This window comes from Thunnus thynnus, chromosome 11, assembly GCF_963924715.1.
Source record: "Thunnus thynnus chromosome 11, fThuThy2.1, whole genome shotgun sequence".
Taxonomy (NCBI): Eukaryota; Metazoa; Chordata; class Actinopteri; order Scombriformes; family Scombridae; genus Thunnus; species Thunnus thynnus.
Window position 1 is genome coordinate 30,535,830 of NC_089527.1, and position 14,409 is coordinate 30,550,238.

Here is a 14,409-nt window from a genome sequence, read left to right on the forward strand (position 1 = left end):
CATTTAAAGTTCTCCAGCAATTCAGTATTACACTACATAAGGTTTAGGGACACACAAGAGACTTGCTAAAAAAGAATGGTCATAATGAAAGCAGCAGAGGCTGGGGCATGGGTCAACCTCAGTACATGTCTTCACAAAGGTTTATCACAATTCTTCAAGAACCAAGTTCCAAGAATCCTCATCAAAGGACTCTCCAATATCAACCTCAAAAACCTTGTATTATTTGGACTATAGTCATTCAAGTCTGAATGATAACCATCAAACTGAAGAACTGTAGCCTCAGAACCATTTCTCTTGTGTTTTTTATGAAATAATCAAATATTTAATCTTATCTTGATTTATTTTTATTGTTCAAAGATTTTACCAGGTCAAAACTTGACTTGAAAGCAAAACATTCAAGTCTCAAAGTTTTGAGGGAGTCAAATCTCAAGAGTCAAAAACACGAAGGCCACTGAGAATAACCATCATCCAAATAGAGAGAGATTGTAATGTTATGAAAAAGCAGATGTAATTTTGAGAATACAATATGACTTTATTCATGAAATTGCAACTGTTGTGAGAACAAAGCTGAAAATGTTTGAGAAAGGTCAAAAGTCACATCTCACAGCAGTCAAGTATGAAGTTCTTATTTCTTAAGTTTATTCTGACCTGAGTTCAAGTCACAAGTGTCCCGTCTACAGCTCTGCTACATGTTTACCATGTGTCATGTGTAAGTATTAATTACAAAACTTAAGGTTTGTCTTTGCAACTGTATATCTAAGTCATACCTTTTATATTTTTGCACTTTGCAAATAAAGTGATTCTAATCTGTTACAGACAGACAGTGTTTGCTGTTAGAGGAACAGAAGGTCTGGTGTCAGATGTTAAGATGCTGTTTCGTTCTGCTCTTCTCGTTCCCTCCTGCAGTACTCCAAACAGGTGGACTCCAGGTTCGGGGCCTATGTGGCCTGCGCCTCCCTCGTCTTTCTCTTCATCTGCTTCATCCAGATCATCACTGTGCCACCGTGAGTCATCGCTTTCAAAATTTCAATCTGGAAAAGCCTCCCTATCCCCCACCACTGAAATATGTCCCTATTACCAACTATAATTATTATGATAAAACGGATGTGATGACAGTAATATGACTCCTCACCGACACTTGTGTTATTATTGTCATTTAACAACAGAAGGCCTAATAACAGTGAAAGATGTTCAAATCATCCATGTGTCTTCTACATGCTAACCAAGCATCCACTATTCTAAATAATGTCTTAAAAGTTCGGAAATGAGCTTGTGACAGCTGCAAGCTAAATGGTAAATAATATCAAATAATAAATGTCAGTCTGGCTGTTTGTGAAAACTTTTGAATTACAGAAATATTCATTTATTTACATAGATAGTGAGTGTTGCAGGCGAGAATGTTCACAAGTAAAAATCACTGCATAGTAAGTGAATAGGCTGCAGTGTTTCCAATACAGCCAGGATCAATAAAAGTAAAATGTACGAGTCAATAAACGATATCATATAAAACATAAACTTTTCACCTTAAAAACTTTGGTTTTCTTACCTTGGATAAGGCAATCAGCCCACTATTACTCAACACTAGTGTGTACCCAAAAATACCCGACATATAGAGAACACACTGTCTGATAAGTCATAGGGGTTATAATAAAAAGAGTTTATTATTTGTGACTAATGGCCTTATTAATGTTAATAAATCATTAGTGCTTTGCTATCTGCAGGAACATTTAACTGTAGTAGGTAAAGTGTTGAACAGTGTGTTGGTGAGGTCTTCCTGATGAATTATTAGATCATTCAGATTTATTACAACTCCAGTCTTATTTTTGTTGTTTTAGGATCTTATTTTTCATTGTACTCACTAACTATAGTAACTGTTGAGCTCTGGAAACACAACACTGCTACAATGCAGCAATGAGGTCCAATGGGGCAAGAAACGTCTGATCATTGGTGCCAAATTTTTCTCATTGGATAGCAGATACTTTTCAAAATAATTATCAGATAAATCTACACGGGATTTTACAGGAATTTATCATTTAGCTCAGCAACATACACACGACTACATTCACTCCCACTGTATGCCGTATATAAAGCCTGCACACTTTGCTTTGCTATTAAGCAGATTAAGGCAGTTGACAAAGTGATGCACTTCACAAACTACTAAGTGGTGGAAACTATAGATGACTGTCAGACGACACCAGTAGAGTTCAGTATAAGGATGGGCACATGTTTAGCTCACAGTTAAAACTGACTTTCCTTTTCTTCTCAGCATTTTTATGACTACTTGAATGCTAAAACTACAACCTGGCAACCTAATCGTTATCCTTATTAATGATATATAACCGATCAAAAAGGCATCAATAAACATTTTTAAACCATTAATAAATTAGTTACATAGTTGGTGAGGTAGTTATACATCCTTTATAAACAGGTCTTATTAGAAAGTGGTGTGACTTATAAGCCTTATATTAGAAATAACTGATGTTCTCTTGTCATTGTGGCTAATCTTTCCAAATGGTCAGTTTATGCCTTTAATCTTTGAAGTCTCACAAATCCTCAGATAGCTTTAGACCTTCCAGTATCTGTTGCAACTTCTTCTTCATCTCACAATCTCACAAACAATTATCAAATGAAGAAGTTGTTTTCACAACATAAAAAGCCTAACAGCTGAGTTATAAAAGAGAATATCAAATCAAAAAAGCTCCAGCAGATTTTATCTCGTGGCGATCCCTCCTCTTTTTCTCATTCTCTCCTGCACTCCAGACTTCTCTCCCTGCCCATTGCTCAGTATTGATCTACTTTAGCCTATCTCTTTATTAACCTTTCATCATACCACTCTTCTCTCATCTTTTATTCTTGTCTTTACCTCATGGTCCTCCTCAGATTCCCTCCTTCGTAGACTCCTCACCTCCTCTTCCCTCACATTGTTTAATCTGTTTTCCTTAATCGTTTTCACACGTTTGATCCTGTGTTTGCTGCACTTCCTTCGTGCTGTTATCTTGTACCCCTAAAGCATGAAAATGCAGCCCAGAAATAAACAGGAGCTTATATTGTATGTAATCATATTCTTACTCTGTGTCGTCTGCAGCTCCAGTCTGATGATCGGCTTCTTCATCACCTGTCTCATTATCCTGACGGCTGTCATGTTTGTGTCAGCTGTCTACTGCTGTTTTGGGGTGAGTTGTCTCTACTTGTGATGAATAAAAAATAAAGTCAAAGCTTTATACAGATCTGAGACATGTTTTTTCCAGATATAAACCTAACTGAGTGATAAGAGAAGTTTTTGTTTACAAGGATGGAGTTTTGTGGAATTGGTTATGTTTATGTGAGCCTATCAGTTGTCAAACCTGGCATGATGACGACACCACTGTCAGTCCACTGGAGGCCTGTTGTTAGATTATTCTTCTGATGTTGAAGAGGAAAGTTGTAACACCGTAAATTACAGAGATTCAGGTCACAGCTGTTTGGCTTTTTCATATCAGACAAAGATGTGAGATGCAGAACAGAGACTCACTAGTAGGATAGTTTGTTGATGTATGTTAAAAATCTAAATTATGAACATCTTTCATTATAATATAATAATGTAGACCCACAAAGTCAAAGATCCTACTGTGCACCACTATTAGCCACACAGGTTTGTTTGTGATGTGATTGTGATTAGGATGGGGGCTTTTTGTTGTATATACAGAGCTCAAGAGAGGTGACAGAGTGTTTTGTCAAAGTTTTAGTGTTTATAAGGTAATTAATGTTCTTTAATGCCAAGTTTTATTTGACTATTACACCTGTAATGTGCTTGATGTCTTATGAGCTCTTGTGGAGTTGTGTTGCACCACATGAAATTAAAAATCAGTCAGTCAATCATAAAACTGAAACTCTGCTATTTTATATTCTGTAATATTTGTTCAATTTAACACCCTTCACTGCTTCATGTGAAAAGTCTGACTCATCAAAGGAATTTTGCAGCCAGACCTCAAATCCTTTGAAAATACTGTCAAAACAGAATCCTTTCTGTAGAAACAGCAGTACTGTATACATGAGGAAGAATTTCTTCTTTCCCACATGCACTCTGTCTTGCACACTATTTCATGCACCTATGTTTGTGTATTATAAAATAGATGAGAGCTCACCTGTCAGACCTCAGGAGACTTTTTTTTCCAACTATTTCCTCCTCTCGCTGGCTGCTGACGGGTCATGAGGGACAGAAGAGATCAGAAAAACTGGAGAAAAGTGGAGCTGCTGTAGATGGTTTTCACTGATGACTCATGGTTCTGTTTTGGAGAAGAAAAAAAAAATCTTCCACACTATATCTATTGATCTTACAGAGAGAATTGGTACAAACGGAACACTATAATATATTATGGCAGCATGCAAATCAGTGCCAAGCAGATGCACTGCTACAGTATGTATTCAGGGATTTATTTCTTTAGCTTAAATAAATGGAATAAAAACAAATACTTGTAGACTGAATCCCCCTCTCAAAGCTTATCTTCCCCTCTGTGCCCATCACTTCATTCCTTTGCTCTGTCTTCCTGGTTGTCTTGTGCTCTCAGCTCTTCCCAGTCCCACTGCAGGCTCTGTCTAAGAGGATAGTCCAGTCCAGACTGAACAGCACCCTGGTGGGCGTCTTCACCATCATCGTCGTCTTTCTATCTGCTTTCATCAACATTGTGAGTTTTAATTAACAGGAGTCCCAAAACAAAAAGGATCATTTTCTCCTTATAAGACAATTCTTTTAAAGATTCTGCTCATGTTGATTGATTCTCTACTGACACGTCCTCACTGACCTTTGACCTTGTTCAGTTCACCTGCAGCAGCCACGACCTGCGGAGCTGCATCAAGGCAGAGCTCAACATCAGCCTGGACAGTGTGAACGCCTGCCACGCCCACGTCCTCAACTACAGCCTGGAGACTCAGCACAGCCCCTGTGGAGACGACGCACTCAACTGCAGCTTTCCTGAGGTACAGGTGTGCCTTGTGCTGAGTGTGTGCCAGCAGGTAGTAGTAGTAGTAGTAGTAGTAGTAGTCGAAGTAGTAGTAGAAGTAGTAGTGGTAGTAGTAGTAGGGATGGGCCATTATCAAATTTTCACACTACGATTATCACAGATAAAAATATGCTGATAAATGGTATTATCATGATAATCACTAGCACATAGACTGTTATTGCTAAAATATAATCCAATTACTTCACACCTTGATCACTTTGGATTTTATTCACTGAACAGTGGTCTGTACATTGCAACTTTATTGGACTCTGCATAAGAAACTACATCAAAAACTGTTTAAACCATGTAAACAAAAGTAGGTTGTTCAAAGTTGAAGACAGTTGACTAGAAATGTCTCTTAGATTCTGCACACATATTCATATGCTAAAAATTCAATAATTTTTCCTGATGGAATTGATTGATTGATTTCTGGAGTACAAGAAGTTTGTAGTAAGTGTTACTTGCTGGGTGTTAACAGTTAAATTCATAGAGAAGAAATAGAATTTTGTAAAGGCACACAGAACATAATAAAAGTTGTACTTGGCTCCTACAGGCTGCTTGTGGCTAAACAAAGTCAAACTGCTAATGAAGGCAGGAGGGCTGCTTTTTGTTCACTGTGTCCTCTGAAAATGACAATAATCATAGTAATGGTGGTAATAGTAATGATTGGCGGTATTGATACCGTCAGTATTTCACCACAGCATACAGTAGAAACTGTATACCGGCACATTGTTGACCAAAAAACCTCAACAAAGGTCCACACACTAGCTTTTTCCAGTGCTTTCAACCTTATCACATGGTCTTTATCAATGGATGGTGTTTGCGCAGTTGTCACAGAGGTGGATCTGTTGACATTGGATTCCAGTAGCTGCAAAAATTTCATCCACCTTAAGGGCTTTGTGTGTGAGTTGGCTTATGAAAGAAGCATTAAAGTTCATTCTTGACAAAACAATCTCAGGTCCACTTACTGGCTTTTTGTGGAGCTTTCAACCCTATCACACAGTGTTCATTGATGATGATAAGGTGATACAGTTAAAAGCTCCTGGAAAAGCTGATAGATGTTTCATGCTTCACTTATTGGCCTCGTTTAAAGCAGAACATAGTTTATTACAGCAACAAGCAAATTTAGAGGTGCCATGAACGTATCCAAGTGAAGCAGGCAAACTGAGGCGTCAACAAATTTCTTGCTCATCTGAGCAAGAAAGATGCAGCATTGTATATTTATGAGTGATTACACTGATCAAATATATCTGTTCCAAATGTTTAAGCAGTCTCAGTTATTCCACAAGAAAGACTTTGGAGCCGCTGCCAAGTCCTGCTCAAAAGGCATAAAATGCCAGCAGAATAGAATAAATATTTTAACATACTTTACATGGTCTAATCACACATGCAGATGTCCAGCAGTGTCATCAAATCAGCTTGCATGTCAAAACAACAAAACATGCTGCTTATAATACCTGTCAAGCAGTGTAAATCAGGGAAAACATCATTTTTTCTGTCTGACTGTCAGCTGGGAAGCAACACTGTGTGGTTGTAAAGGGAGCAGTAGCAGAACAAATAGATAGTAAGTGATGGTAATTGCAGGTATACGTGTTGACTTTTGGTTTGCACATTGATATTTAAATGAACAGTTAAGTGGTTAGAAGTGTGGCTTTATTGGGTGTTTTACAACATCTCATTCAGGCTGACCTGTCTGTTACAGAGTATAAACCTTCACTTCCAAACATAAAAACAAATGTACCTTTCCTAATTCTCTTTCCCTTCATTTTCCTCCCTCAGTACTTCTCCTCCTGCGTGTTGCTCAGCCTGCTGGCCTGCTCAGTCTTTCTGCAGGTCAGCAGCCTTGGTAAGCTCTTCCTCATGCTCTTCATCGAGCTGCTCTACGTCCTCATCATGGAGGTACCCAAAGTGAGTCTCTTCGACAACCAGGACCTGCTGGTCATGGCCAACGCCATCAACTTTGTGTGAGTCATTTCATTACTGCTGCATGTGTGTGAGATGATTGACGTGGACTGTTCACAACTGTGACTGTGTGCAGATGTTCTAACCGCTGATGTGTTCTTCTCTGTTCTTCCCTCCACAGCGAGCATATTAATGGAACAAGGTGAGACTGTTTGCAACTTTTATGACCACAGAGACCCAAAGCATCACCTCTGTCATTTGATTAAGCTAACAGCATCATTATCACTGTGCTGGCACAAATGTAATGATAATGACCAACTGGCAACAGATGCTAAGGCTAATGAGCCAAAATTTAGTGGGTGGCTTGTGTGTGTGTGTCACAGTGCTGCTACAAAGTACATCATCAACAGGCCTTAAACTGGGATTTGTTATTTGGGGGGACTCTGTGGTTTCAGGGTCGCCATGGGTGCATATATGTGTGCACACAGACTACAAAATCTGATTGATATCATTTGACAAACAGTATTCTAGATACTGTTGACAGTGCGCAAAATTACAGCTGATGACAATAAAATCTTTCTGTAAGTGCACTCTCCTGTGTATCTGTATCAAATGCAGGAATGGTGTAAACTGTCCGCAAGCTAGTTCCTTTTCATTAATTAGCTAGGAAAGGGACAAACTAGCCTTTATTAGCCATGGTGTCATTTGAGTTACCCTGATATTCTGCTCAAACCACAATTGTCCTGACAATGCTGATGAGATTTCAATAAATGCTAACTGTTAGCTTAGCTTGACAGTTAAACTTGAACTAGAGCTTGCCAGCTAGCTTAATGTTACAGTTAGCTACCAAAGACTGGAGGCAACTTGCCACAAACTATCTTGTGTTAAAGTTATAGTATCATTTTGTAAAATTGAAACATTGTTTAAGCAGAATATCAGAGCAGTTTATATTCTTTTATTAACAGCTTGCGCACTGCAGGGCTCCAACGTCCACTAATTTATTGCACCAAGGTGACGTTTCGAGCACTACTGCTCTTCATCAGACTAAAGAGTTTGGTCTTTAGTCAGTACAGAACAGTACTTAGCATAAAACATCTGAGAACCTAATGTGTGTGTGTGTGTATGTTTGTTTGCTGATCTCCAGCTGTATGGTGGACTCCAAGGTTCCTCTGAAGATCATGACACCAGTGGTCATCACTGTTTTCGTTCTTGCCCTCTATCTTCACGCCCAGCAGGTGGAGTCCACAGCCAGACTCGACTTCCTGTGGAAGCTGCAGGTCAGTGTGTGTGTGTGTGTGTGTGTGTGTGTGTGTGTGTGTGTGTGTGTGTGTGTGTGTGTGTGTGACTGACTTTGGTTAGAGATCCAAGACTCCTACGTTTTTACCTAAGTATTTACCAACAAGAAACCAGATGTAGACTGGAGAGTACAATTTGAAGACCTTGTAATTTCAACAGATAAAACAAAAATTTAGTTGAATATTGCATTCAGTAATATTTATTTAAAGGCGTGATCCACCAAAATCTTGTCTTTTGAGTATCACACAACCTCTGGTGGCTCTAAATAGCTTGTGGCTTGCTTCTTCATGGAGGACTGCAGCTGTAACAATCTTCCTGCACCGATAAATTGCTAAGTAGCGTGACAGGGAAGTAACGTATCTGGCTTTGTTGTGAAGAAACTTCCTTCACTGAAGCCTAATCCCCTCCCCTCCCCCCTAATGCTGCCTGTGCTGGGTAATCCAGTGAAGAGGATAAACAAGTTATAAATCTAAAAAAACTTTGCTTATTTTCCAGCTTACTGCTGCCACTGATGGTTAGTATAAAACAAGATTAAGTGTCTACAGCCATAATAGCAGTTATGTGAGGCTGTAATGCTCATTGTAAACAGAGCCTAATTGTAAGACGGATGACAGTTATGGTCCAACATTTGGTTTTGATGCTGGTCTTGATGTGGTGCAGTAAATGTAAATTGCAGTTGTAATTTTGCACTCTGATTGTTTGGACAGTGCATCACATTATCACATCCATCTAGTAGATGCTTTACTGAAATGTTTTAGATTAAAAGTCAGGGGATCACCACAGTCATTAGGATTTACCACCAAAGACAAAAATCATGACCTTACCGGATACCAACAGTGCTGTAGTTTCCATGTGTGGCTTTTGCAGAAGTGCAGTAGCTGGTTGTTTTGTCATACATGTGTTGGGATCTGCCTCTAAGAACGTCCTGTCTCGTCCCCGTCTCAAACCCCTCACCAGGCCACAGAGGAGAAGGAGGAGATGGAGGAGCTGCAGGCCTACAATCGTCGTCTGCTCCACAACATTCTGCCCAAAGATGTGGCCGCCCACTTCCTGCAGCGCGAACGGCGTAACGACGAGCTCTACTATCAGTCGTGCGAGTGTGTAGCAGTCATGTTCGCCTCCATCAGTAACTTCTCAGAGTTCTACGTGGAGCTGGAGGCCAACAATGAGGGGGTGGAGTGTCTGCGGCTGCTTAATGAGATCATCGCTGACTTTGATGAGGTGAGATGTGAATAGGTGTGTGTTAATGTGAAGATGTAGGTCTGTGGTCTCCACTGGATGGTGGTTCCATGGGAGTCAGTGAAGCTTAATGAGGCTGTTGGTCCCCAGTAAAGTGAGGAGTAAGATCATTTCTCTTCACCTAAGTTAATGCTTGTAAAAAGAGAGGATTCAACGTAGATGAATCCTCATTTACTATATGAGACTGACCCATACAGTAAATGAGCTGTAAAACCAAAACAGTGAGCCAAAAGAGGCTAAAAAGCTGAGGCAGAAGAGGTGAGAAGTCTTTATCTCTATGATTCAATATTAAAATCAAATTTGAAAACTAAAACTCAGAAGTTGATGTTCAAACCAAACAACTGAAACTAGATTAAATATTTATCTTTTCCCTGAAGGAATATTTAAATGTTTTGTATGTTGTTCTTTGCTACCAAAAAATACACAGGGCATAAAAATTTCAATAGGAGCATCATTACACTCAGGGCCTAAAAAATCTAGTAATTTTATTAACTGATGTGGACCCACGAGAGCCTGCTATCTGAACCCAACACTGCTAAATATAGAAGCTTCTGCTTTAAACCTTCCCTCTCCTGCAACCTTTAGATCATCAGTGAGGACCAGTTCCGTCAGCTGGAGAAGATCAAAACCATCGGCTCCACCTACATGGCGGCCTCCGGCCTCAACGACTCCACATATGACAAAGTGGGGCGCTCGCACATCCGCGCCCTGGCTGACTACGCCATGAGGATGATGGACCAGATGAAATACATCAATGAACACTCCTTTAACAACTTCAAGATGAAAATAGGTGGGTTGAATAGGAAAAGGGACAACACCACTGTAGCTTTTTTAGAAGTGTCATCTTACATCAGTGTCTCTTCTTAGGTCTTAACATCGGTCCAGTGGTTGCCGGGGTGATCGGGGCCAAGAAGCCTCAGTACGACATCTGGGGGAACACAGTGAACGTGGCGAGTCGCATGGACAGCACAGGTGTACCAGAGAGGATCCAGGTGACGTAAAGTGTGACTAAATTATGCATTCATTTAACATTGTTTTGAAGTATCTGATCCTGTCTTGGTAGGTTTTGACTGATGATAATAAGGAAATGATGATAAGGAAAAAAATAAATGTCATAATTCTATCTGGCTCGGGACAGCTGTTAGTTTCACTTTACCATCTTAGAATTTAGTCAAGAACATTCTGGTCAAAAATTTGAAATTCATCTAATGAATGATCACTGGATTTAGAAAAAGTCTATTCAACAGAATGAAAAATGGCCATATAAGTTTTGCTCAGATGTGAACCCATTAAAGCTTAAACTCAAAGCTACTTTGAAAGCAGATGGGCCTCTTTAATTTCCTTTTATCCATCTCCACTGCATCTTCTGAAAAACCATAAATGCGAGAGCAAATACTGTATGAAGAGCTGCTTCCAAATGAACATGAAAAAATGACAAGGCAACAGCACCATTTTCTACAGATCTTTCAGCCACATCTCCTGGTCTTCCTTTGTGGATGGAAATTGCTTCGAGATGTGGCTGAAATCTACAGAAAAACCAAGCAAGTGAGATTAATGACCGACCCGCTTTACTTTCACCACAGCTGCCCACCGGTCACATATGTTCAACAGAATCTCATCGACCCATGGAGTTCTAGTTAAGGACTTGTTTTACCTTTAAATATATTAAAATGCAATGTTTATCTACTTTTCAACCAAATTTAGACCAGTTCTACACATGTGGAGATCTTTTGACTTAATTATTTCCAAATCGGTGCTCACTGGGAGTCATTAGGTGCTAAAGAAAGACAAACTAGTGATGATTATAATGAAAAACTGTAAATATGCACTCACTTTCACTTCCTCTCTGTCCTCAGGTGACCGCAGACCTGTACCAACTCCTGAGCTCCTATAACTACACATTAGAATACAGAGGTATGGTCACAGTTAAGGGCAAAGGAGAGATGATGACCTATTTTCTCACCGGTGGACCCTCCAGCAGTTAACCCACACTAAGTGACAGACAGACACACTGGGGTAGGCACCTTAAACTCTGCCTCTGAAACAGCGAGCAGGCTCATGGACCTCAAATAGCTCATGGCGGACTGAGACCATCTCTCTCTTCTTGCGGCACTGATCCCCTCTTGAACCTACTGAGGTCACAACAGGGAAGGATGAGAAAACTCATCCTAATTCTCAGCCTGCGGAGGAGACTACGAGCGGGAGAGTTCTCTCACTAACCTGAGTCTGTCGTTGAGACCAAAGATGTCCAATCAGAGCGTGTAGACAGATTTTGCCGCGTGAGTCTCAGTCCTGATGGGAAAATGTTCTCTGAGAAACTTTGTTTGCTTCATTCTGCTAGATTTTCTGAGGGTTTGAACAAACCTGTGGGAGGACATGAACTGTGTCACTTCCCCTTCTATTTCTCTGCCTTTCTCCTGCTGAAGTATATATGTACATGTAAAACACAGACAGTTTTATGTGTATGTATATGATTGTATGTAAAAACAAATTTTGTCCATGCCGTTGTGATACAGGTACAAATCTCTTAAGTGTGGACACCCCAAGCAGCACTATCCGTCCTTGTATCAATATCTGATCACAGCAGTAATTAACCGATTGATGGATGAGTCGCAGTAAGTCGTGTCATATCGATGAGGAGGTCCCTCAGAGACAGTTTGTTAGAACAGAGAGAAAACACTCCACAGTGTTCACAGAAAGCCTCCCATCACAAACTCACACCACAGAATCAACAGCATATAAACACACACACACAAAAACACAAAGAGGATGTCAATGAAGAGCTTTTTCTAATCTTCGACATTTTGTATTTTGACTTCAGAACACCAAACCCTATCAGATATTTTAAGATTCTATATTTTGTACATTAATATATTAGAGAGCTATCTATAAACACCAATGTGTATTCAGATGTACATACTGTATCACTCATGTTGGGATTGCAGAGGTCCTCACTGGTGTTGCCTGGTCTTTGCGTAGCAGCATAGCTGATGTACCATTTAGCTTCAGCAGATTGACGCCCCTGAAAGCCTGCTTCTCACTCCTTTCACAGCATCGACTGCTTCGATCTGCAGGAAGTCAACTGTTTGCTGATTGGATGGAGGTTTCAGATGGTTTCCCCTCTTGTGTGTCTGAATCTCACCGTAAGACTTTGAATGACTAGAGGATGGGAATGCATCGGTCTCGGTGCTCAAAAGCCATTTTGCACTCCAGTGCTTTCAGCCGTCCCCCCTCCCCCCCCCCTCCTTCACACCCCTCTTGCTTGCTCAATCAGATGGTACGACCCAATGAATGTCCAATGATCTCCGATGAGGCCTTTAATATGAACTCTATACTGACGACGGTGATGATGCTCATCCTGTGGACAGGGACAGACAAGCCCACGTGAAAATGTGCCATTTTATCTGCTGTTTTGTTTTTGTTTTTTTCCAGAGTAGTTTCCTCCAGTATTATAGCATAACTCAGCATGTCACCCTGGACATTCCATGGATTTGGGTGATTTTTAGTGATATTGATACCAAACACTACAGCTGGTTCTGTTTGTCTTGGCTGAGGCCCAGAGTACATTATGAGGTAAACGTTTGGACCGAGTCTCAAGTTTTTATCTGGAGAAAACCGAAGTTCATTGAAACAAATAAGAAAAAATAAGGCTGGTGTTATTCTGTATTTTTTTTTTTTTTTACTGTCACCAAAACCAACAATGTCAAAACCAACAGTTCATCTCTCAAGACTGTCTCACTTCCCTTTCCTGTCAGTGGCTCTCAGCCCCACAGCTGAGGCTCAGTCCTTTCCTACACAGCCAGCCACTGCAGTTAGTCAAACAGGGAATAAACAGCACATTTGTTGGAGACTATTTTCAGATGTGGATTAAAACACATAAAGGCTGCTACTGACAGTTGTTTACATTTTTGATTGCTGATCATTTTCACAATAACCATTTTGTCCAAAATTTGTCAGAACAGAGTGAGTTAAAAGCCCAAAGAAATCCTGTTAACTGTCACATAAGACAAAACCAAGCAAAAAATCCTCAGAATTGAGAAGCTGAAACTAAAAATGATCCAAGTTTGTAAGTTTGATTATAGCTGCCAATTAATTTTCTATCTATTGACTGATTGATCAAATGGTTTTCAGTTCTAATACACATCTGGTGCATTACTATGTATTTCTGGCAGCAGGAAACTACAGTGTTTTAATAGTTTTTGGAGCTATGTGGCACAGAAGAACAAGATGTATCAACCTTCTCCTACACAGATAATATTTCTCAGTGGATCAGTTTATTGTTGGTTTTGGCCTTCTCATCAGTTTGGATACAGTAAGAAAAATATGGATACATTGTTTTAAATGTTGGTGGTTTTGCTTTTAGTTTCCTGTTTGAAAGGAAGAAGAGAAACTTGGCACTTAGTCCAAATGTTTGCATGGAGCGTTTAGAATGAAAATGCGCCTGCACTGGTCTACTCTGATGGTTTCTGTTTTGTTAATGTACTGTACTGCTGCAACCATTATCTTCACACACCACTACTAAAACTTTAAGTGTCATCCCATGTGACTCATTGAATGCAGTGCCATTCTATGCCCTTGTGAGCCCCTTTTCTACTGTTTATTGTGCAGGAATGTGCCATTAGAAAACACGGGGGGGTTGGGGAGAAGGCACAAATCAGAAATGAGGGGTGTTTGAGTCGGTTGGAAAAGTAGAAGCTCAACTTCATTCATTTCTACAGCTGAGGATCCTCATAATGACTGATTAGATAAGGTGAGGTGGCACCTGTGGCAAAAGCAGCTTGAGACAAAACCATGGGTTGTTTTTGTTGTCATGCCAAACACTATGCTCTTTTTTTTTTTAAACAGTCAAATAAACTGCTGAGATGTTTCACAGGTACAACATGATCTCATCTGGATTCTTTTCTGCGTAATCTGTCTGTGTTGTCAGTTTACTGAGGGATTTAATGTCTGTTTACTTTTTTACAAGCTGTTGTCTTATCACACTTAATCATAC

The 14,409-nt window shown here is 39.9% G+C and overlaps 1 protein-coding gene across 2 annotated transcripts in view; it reads left to right on the forward strand.

Annotated features, from left to right (window-relative positions):
* The window catches only part of adcy5 (adenylate cyclase 5), a 94,523-nt gene extending 80,348 nt beyond the window's left edge, over window positions 1-14,175 (forward strand). Inside the window, exons 11-22 of one of the 2 annotated variants that reach the window (XR_010930690.1) lie at window positions 907-1,004; window positions 3,086-3,173; window positions 4,548-4,664; window positions 4,798-4,956; window positions 6,759-6,943; window positions 7,063-7,083; window positions 8,026-8,158; window positions 9,135-9,398; window positions 10,002-10,206; window positions 10,284-10,408; window positions 11,273-11,695; window positions 12,469-14,175. Coding sequence is in view for 1 of the 2 variants with exons in the window: in XM_067604426.1 (XP_067460527.1) it covers window positions 907-1,004; window positions 3,086-3,173; window positions 4,548-4,664; window positions 4,798-4,956; window positions 6,759-6,943; window positions 7,063-7,083; window positions 8,026-8,158; window positions 9,135-9,398; window positions 10,002-10,206; window positions 10,284-10,408; window positions 11,273-11,401 (1,524 nt within the window). In the remaining variant the exon portion in view is untranslated. Of the gene's footprint in view, window positions 1-906; window positions 1,005-3,085; window positions 3,174-4,547; window positions 4,665-4,797; window positions 4,957-6,758; window positions 6,944-7,062; window positions 7,084-8,025; window positions 8,159-9,134; window positions 9,399-10,001; window positions 10,207-10,283; window positions 10,409-11,272 lie in introns of both variants that reach the window. The other variant, XM_067604426.1, reaches the window with a different exon arrangement.
* The last annotated feature ends 234 nt before the right edge of the window (window positions 14,176-14,409 follow it).